General features: G+C 34.9%; 1 protein-coding gene across 1 annotated transcript; it reads right to left on the reverse strand.

Annotated features, from left to right (window-relative positions):
* Positions 1–5,213: 5,213 nt before the first annotated feature.
* Positions 5,214–7,672, reverse strand: LOC112005046 (G-type lectin S-receptor-like serine/threonine-protein kinase LECRK3). The gene is given in 11 exon segments (XM_024037294.2): positions 5,214–5,473; positions 5,475–5,724; positions 5,727–5,800; positions 5,802–5,892; positions 5,895–5,984; positions 5,987–6,025; positions 6,028–6,150; positions 6,153–6,431; positions 6,434–6,688; positions 6,691–6,780; positions 6,783–7,672. Coding segments are annotated over 11 exon segments (2,295 nt in total). The 5' UTR covers positions 7,564–7,672; the 3' UTR covers positions 5,214–5,250.
* Between the last annotated feature and the right edge of the window lie 375 nt (positions 7,673–8,047).

Here is an 8,047-nt window from a genome sequence, read left to right on the forward strand (position 1 = left end):
TATTACCGAGTAATGATGTTGTCTTGAGTATTATTATTATTATTATTATTATTATTATTATATATTTTTTTTTGGAAGGTGTTTGGAAGGAAAGGGTTAAAAAAAAAAAAATGAAGCATTCTTGAGTATATATCTTTCCCAAGGATGAAAAGTCACAACTTGTGTTTGTTTATTTAAAGAACTTTGCATATAGTGGGTTCCAGTTAACTCAATTGGTAAAGTCTCTGATAGTTGTATAAGAGATCTGGGATTCAATCTCCGCCTACACCAAAAACTGATTGGTGTTATTAATCTATATATAATAATAATAGGTAAAACTGAGAGAAAAATCCAATTAAATTTTAAATTAGAATTAAATTAGAATCTAATTTTACGTCATGTGTCCCATCTAATATAAGTTTTTAAATTTTTGTTCCATATGAGTTAATTCAATGTAAAAATTGGATTTCAATTAGAGTTTAATTTTGTGTCATGTGTAAAATATAATTTTTGAATGATTTTATATTTATGAGTCTTTTATTTGTATAACTAAAAATAATTCAAGTTTATAAGTTATATATATATATATATCTGTGGGTGCATTTTTTGCTTCAAGGCCAAGGGCTAGACCTGTTGAAGCCTAAAGCATTTTTGCTTGTCCCACGTGTCTAATTTTGCTTCAAGGCCAAGGGCTAGACCGGAGTCTAATTTTGCACCACGTGTCTCATCTAATTTTTAAATGTGTGTTTAAGTGAATTATTAACTGCAAAAATTAAAGAATCTAAATTCAGTTAGATTCTAAGTATGTGTTCCATCTAATTTTTTAATTTTTGTGGCAAGTAAATTATTGAATGCAAAAACAGAAGAGTCTATATCTAATTAGATTCTAAATTATATATATGTAATTGTGATTGTTTTTAAATGTATTCGTGCATATGCACAGGGTGACATAAGCAAAGCTGAAAGAAAATCTAATTAGATTTCAAATTGGAATTCAAATTAGAGTCTAATTTTGTGCTAAGTGTCCCATCTAATCTAAGTTTTTAAATTTTTTGCCAAGTGAGTTAATTCTGTGTAAAAATTAGATTTCAATTAAAGTTTAATTTTGCACCATGTATCCTATCTAATCTAAGTTTTTTAATTTTGATACCAAATGAGTTAATTTAATGTAGAAGACAAAGAGTCTACTATAATTAAACCATAAAAACCCTAATTATATATCTAAATCTGTATATAAACATATAATTTAAAGGACAAAGTTTAGTTACAAAATTGGTTGTAGTCTTAGGCTACAAAATCACTTAATAAAATAAATATTACTGCATATTTTGAAAATCTGACCGTTGAATTACATGTTCTTTACGCTCTTAATGCACATATCAATTTTTGTGTCAATCGGATATCATTTACTATATAATCTATAATCTTATATTTCATGCATAATTTTAAATTAGAAAAACTTGCAATTTAAAAATTTATTAATGATATAACTATTGATCTTTAAATTTCTTGAAATTTTGCAAACATGGAGAATATAAGAAGAAGATGCAATCCAGTGGTGGATTTGTCAAAATTCACCTCCAATAAAAAGATATTGAATGAGTTTGTAGCCTAAAGCTACAATCAATTTTGTAGCTAAACTTTATCCTAATTTAAAATCTACATATTTTATAAGCCTAAGTACAATTATTGAATTAATACCTGCAAGCTTAGTTTTACGTAAATTCATATCCAGTGCACTTGCATCTCTGGACATAGCAACATCACCACTAAGCCCTACAACTGTGTGATTGAAAACATTTATAAGTGGAGGGGTTGCTGAGTTGCTCACCATAAACTTTGAAGTCATTAGGTTTTTTAGTTTTTACTAATATGACTTACACCTTCAAAAAATTTCATAAGCAAATTTAGCTCTTGCATCAGCTTTGAGATTCTTTTTAGTGTTTATTGAATATGAAACCACAAAAAACAAAAATATGAAACCACAACTTTGAGAAAAATTTTATTTTTCTCTAGCATGATTGGCTAGGGTAGACTCCCTACTTGTCATTTGTCATTTGTCATTTGTCAATAATAGGTTATTTTATGATGTGTGGTGTCCTCTCAATTGTTTTCTTGACAAATTGGCCTTTAGGGGCATATGATTAATTGGCCGTGTATTTTGGGGGAGGACTTTCTTGGTCTTGTAATGTATATTAGTGGAGAACAGGAGGAGGACTAACTGACCGTGCATTTGGGGGTGAAGGAGAAGGAGACTTGACTAAACTTCCAGTGCATTAATAGAGGCATCAGTTCACGTATAAAAAATAAAGCACCGACTTGGGTCGTGCATTAGGGGACGCACTAATTGCGCAATGACAGACAACTTGTAGTGCATTAGGAGGTCAAAATTTGTGTATGTAAAAGAAGTTATAGTAAATATTGTACTTGCAATTGGTTTATATGCAGCGCCTTAGGCGGTAGAATTTGTTGACTTCGATTAGCCCAACAAAACCATTTCCTGCAGAGCTATAAATATTTTCCTATAACAAAATTCAATCTTATAATAAATGTTCAATAAGTTTGCTGAGCTCAATTAATCCTTGTCTCCGTACCTGGTGCCTATTTGCAATGGTGAATTCTTGGAGTATTTTCTTTGACATTCTGAAATCCCAATTTCAGACCCTCACTTGGTCTCTTTTACTAGTTAGTTATAACAAAAGCAACACGGGATGTTTAATTTCAAAGTCCCAATGCAGTGCTAAGTTTAAACCAATAACCTTGCAATTCAATGGCAACTTTTTTAATTGAAAATTCAAATTCAAATTCCCCCACCTCGGTTATTGTAGCTATCGAATTGAAAAAAAAAAAAAAAAAAAAAATTGACAAATATTTTAGGGACTAACACAGATGTTTGGCAACACAAAAACTTAGCTCTGTTTATGATTTGCCTTGAAAAGGTACCCTTTGATAGTAGCTCAAGGGAGCGAGCTTGAAATCTAAAAAGCTGAATGGAATCAATCCAGGTAAAGCAGATGAACCACTTTTGGCACAGTTAGCTCCAATTGTGAAATTTGGCCTCACAAATTCAAAATACGGAGTCAATTGGGTTACAATCAAATAAGAAAATAACTAATTTATGAATGCTTTCAGGGATGTACGTATTACACCTCTACAATTTTTTTTTTTTAATTTTTTTTTTTTTTTAGAATCAGTTGGATTACAATCAATGACTCAAAAAAGATAAATTCTAAGTGTAAGTTGCTCTCTCTCTCTCTCTCTCTCTCTCTCTCTCTCTCTCTCTCAAACAAATGGTACTAATATAGACATTTGCTTGGTGTGGCAGGAAATATTTACTGGGATTGAAATATAGCATGAAAGGATGAATCAATCATTATTAAAACACTATATCATCTATGGATTAAAATTTTCCCTAAATAAGTGGAGCTTAATACATGACATTTTTACGATAGACAGTGCAGAGACATGTTTAAAATCATGATCATATATTCTAGGGGAAATTGCAGTTAACTCACCTGTGATTTGACCTGTTTTAACATTGTCCACCTGTGGTTTGAAATTTGTCATTTAACCACCTGAGGCAACCTCCGTTAGACCCCCGTTACCCACCTCAACCTTTTCCGTTAGAAATTCCTCTTTACTATATAAGCCAAAATTAGAACCCTAGAAAAAAGAAACGAGCTCTCTCCCTTTCTCTACCTTTGAACCCCCAAAATCCCCAAACCCATAATCTCTTTCTCTCTTTACTTTGATTGCCAAAGTGAAATCCCCGAAGACTTGCAAGTAAGGAGGAGGTGTGCTGAAGCTTGGGTTTTCTCTATATCAGGTATGAAATGACTTTCTAAGGGTTTGGGCAGTGGCTAACAGCAGTGGTGGTGTTGGAGGTGGTAGTTTGGTGAGGCTATGATTTGATGGTTCAATGAGTTGGCTGTGGTGTTGGATATGTTAGATTGCTGGGGTTTTTTTTTTTTTTTTTTGTTCTGATTTTTTTGCTGGGTTTTCCTTGTTTCTTTTTTTTTTTTTTGCATCCCGATCTGGGGTTTTGGGCAGTGGCTAACAATGGTGGTGGTGTTAGAGGTAGTAGTTTGGTGAGGCTATGATTTGATGATTCAGTGAGTTGGTTGTGGTGTTGGATATGTTAGATTGCTGGGTTGTTGTTGTTGTTGTTTTTTTTTTTTTTTTTTTTTTTGCTGGGTTTTCTTGTTTCTTTGTTTTGCATCCCGATCTGGTGTTTTGGGTGATGGTTAATAACGGTGGTGGTGTTGGAGGTAGTAGTTTGGTGAGGCTATAATTTGATGGTTTAGTGAGTTGGTTATGGTGTTGGATTTGCTAGATTGCTGAGTTTTTTTTTTTTTTTTTTTTTTTTTTTTTTTTAAGATTTTTCTTTTACTTGCAAATCAGGGTTTTTTAGAGAGCTTAGCAAAAGAGAGAGGGTTTTTTTTGCTTTGTTTACCCTCTTTTGTAAAACTTTGTGCTAATTATATATATGAAAAATGATGAAACAAATTTTATCTTGACTTGTTTTTTGATATTTTTCTTTTACGTTTTATGTGAAGAAAAGAAGAAGAAGAATGAGAGAAAAGAGGAGAGAGACATAAAATATAATGAAAAGACACATTTACCCCTATTTTTAACGGTGAAAAGGAAGAGGTGGGTAATAGGAGTCTAACAGAGGCCACCTCAGGTGGGTTAAATGACAGATTTCAAACCACAGGTGGTGTAAGGTTGAATGTAATCAACCATCTTGTTAGTTTTATTCCATACCAAATTTGCTTGTATTTTAGCATTTAGTAACCCTGTATTTAGGTGGGAACCTTGTAAGGGTAGTGTGTGAGAGAATGTGAATAAATGCTCAAGATTGTGCAAAGAAACAGGGACTCGTGACTGAATCTCACGGGTGGCTCATGGCTTGCAAGTCGCCAAAAGTTGCACATGTGCCAAGCATGCCAGAAGCTGAAGAGTCGCACCAATTGTCGCATTACAGGACAAAAGTCCTAAACTGGCCAGGCTGTTAGCTTGCGACTTGAACTCACAACTCAACCAAGTCGCGAGGCCAAGTTGCCAACTTGCCTTGTTTGGCAAAAACTGACGTTTCACATTCCATTCTCACCCTAGTATAAATACCCCTCATTCCCACGAAATGTAGAGAGCTTCCAGAGAGAATTTTGAGAGATAAANCAGATCCGGTTTTGGATTTTAAAAAGGGTACAAGTAGCATAACACATTTTACATAGTAACAGGGACTTAGGAAAAAAAAAATACAAACACATTTTACACTATACTAAGAGAAGAAGTTGAACTTGGAGGGATTGGGATATCTAAATTCCCTTCCAGCATTAGCAAAACCTTCTTGATTGTAGGACGAAGTGATGGATCATCAAGAATGCACCAAAGTCCCACTTTAACCATTCTCTCCAATTGTCTTTTGTCAACCTCCTTACCACTCACTAGTTTGCCTAGCTCATGAGCCTCAAAGCAATGATATGCCCATTCTCAAGAATAGCTTCTTCTTCGGAAGATTCCAATCCACATTCTTTCTACAACATATAAGCTCCAACAACACAATTCCGAAACTATATACATCTACTTTGATTGTAATTGGTTGTTTTCGATGCCACTCTGGTGCAACATACCCCTTTGTCCCTCGGATGCCCGTAAAAGTGTTGGTTTGGTCTGGTTTTAGTAGCTTTGCCAATCCAAAGTCAGAGATTTTCGCACACCCATATTCATCTATGAGTATATTCTGGGCTTTATGTCACAATGAATGATTTGTGACTCACACTCTTCATGAAGATAAAGAATTCCTTTTGCTATGTTGGCGCAATTTCAATTCTTTCATCCCACAAGTTGTTTTTTCAGGTTTGAAGAGATATCGCAAGTGACCCTTGCTCATGTACTCATATACCAATAGCTATTCTCTCCATCATGACAATACCCAAGTAGATGGACAAGGTTCTTGTGGTGTGTTCTACCAATAACTTTAATCTCGGTTAGAAACTCTTTTCCCCTTCTGCCAATGCTTTGCCTAGTCTTTTGACGGCTAAAGCTTTTGACCATTCAATATTGTTCCCTTGTACACGCTCCCAAATGCTCCCCTACCTAGCTCTTCCTTGAAATGATTAGTCATTTTCTCAATATCTAAATAAGAAAATGACCTTAGAGAAAAATCATGCTCAAACCAACATTTCCACAATTACAGACCCTTTTATATCCCAAACACAATTTCTATAAACAAAAATCCCAAATTGAATATATATGGTATGCCTTGAACAAGATGAATGATAGAGATGCTTATAATTAGTATGGCCTTTGGATGCTTTTTTTGGCTGCCATGGGCGCAATGTTATATATGGTGGATGTAGACATACCTACCTTGATGAATGCTATGTTTGAATCACTTAGTACTATTCTTCCATATTTGAAAGGAAGCTTTAGCTTTTGGCACGTACTTCTTTGTACATAGCGGCTTCACAGTTACAGTCCTCCAGACACGCTGCTCTGCATTCCTCTTTAGTTAATAATGGCAGAATGGAAAAAGAATTATTAAATTCCCATTCAATATTGGATATTGGTTCCATGGTATAATTGATACTTCCATCTTTGCTTTTGCAACTTTCTGCAGTGAAATTCCTTTCACAGCCTGAACTCCATTTCCCCTGGTTAACACGTGCAAATCCTGGAATGCATGAGCAAATGGCTTCTCCACCAATCTAGTACAAAACCCGTTGAGGCCACACAAGCCCTTAGGGTCACACTTATTATCAGAAGATGACCATATGACTGACCAATTCCCATTCTTTCTAAATTGTGTGAGAACAGCCTGAAGATGCCATCGACATCAATTCTCATAAGATAGACTGTATCTTTTGTCGGATATCCGCCTTGCGTTAGATTTTTTAGATATGTATTGGTATTGAGCAAGTAGAGATGGCCATCATCATCAAGACATAGTGAAATATTATCACCTTTTCCACCTGTCCAAGAAGTCCAATAAGAATATGGAGCCGTGTCTGAGGTTTGCACTGGGTACTGCACAAGGTTTCCATCTATCTGCATTTTCAATCGAAATATTCCTGTCGATTGATCAGATTCTGAAACACTCGAAACCAGCTCTTCTCCCGCTGTGAGGCGTTGACCCTGTAAAAGAGTATTGGTTGGAATATCAAAACTTTGCCATGTTATCTTATTATTAGAATTATAGAGAACAAAGTTTCCCGAATCAAGCATTGATGCGAATATTGCTCCGTCTGAAGGATTGGCGATGTTGGTCTCTTTGCCTTGTGCCGATTGCAGGATGATTCTACCATCGATAGTGAAATTTAATGTAGCATCAGCAAGAACTGGAGGATCGTCTCGGTTAGCTGTCCAGACTACTGTCTTTTCAGGAATCCCAGCAAGAAAAACTCCTATAGCATAGCCATTGGCTTGTTGGTAGAAGCCAAACGCATATAGACCAGAGCGTGACAGCCATGAAGAATTGGTGGTAGGTGTTAAAAAAGAGCCAAGGTTTACCATGGATTCCCCTTGTTGAGCTTCTGTAGTGATAATTGCTGAGAGAAAAATAAAAAACAAGAGCCTTGCCATTACTAGAAAATAGCTAGTTCTCTCTGTTATTCTTCCACTCTGTTTGCAAATGAAATGCGCCTAACACAGCTCCATATTTAGTCAATAAAAAAACAAGAGACTTGCCATTACCGAGTTATGATGTTGTCTTGAGTATTAGTATTAAATATGTTTTTCTGGAAGGTGTTTGGAAGGAAATAGTTAAAAAAAAAAAAAAAAAAAATGAAGCATTCCTGAGTATTTATCTTTCCCAAGGATGAAAAGTCACAACTTATGTATATTCAAAGAACTTCGCATATATAGAATAAGAATCATTCAAATGGAGTTAAGAATTCAATCCACCTCCATATAACTTTGACCCCCACTAAGTTTGAATCCTAGTTCCATATAACTTTGACCCCCCCTAAGTTTGAATCCTAGTTCCGTCTCTAATAAACTGCTTTTAATATTTGGTAGAAAAATGGTGCTTTTATCACACATGAGCCTCCCGCTCAATCATAACTAT

This window comes from Quercus suber, unplaced genomic scaffold, assembly GCF_002906115.3.
Source record: "Quercus suber isolate HL8 unplaced genomic scaffold, Cork oak 2.0 scaffold_18, whole genome shotgun sequence".
NCBI lineage: Eukaryota > Viridiplantae > Streptophyta > Magnoliopsida > Fagales > Fagaceae > Quercus > Quercus suber.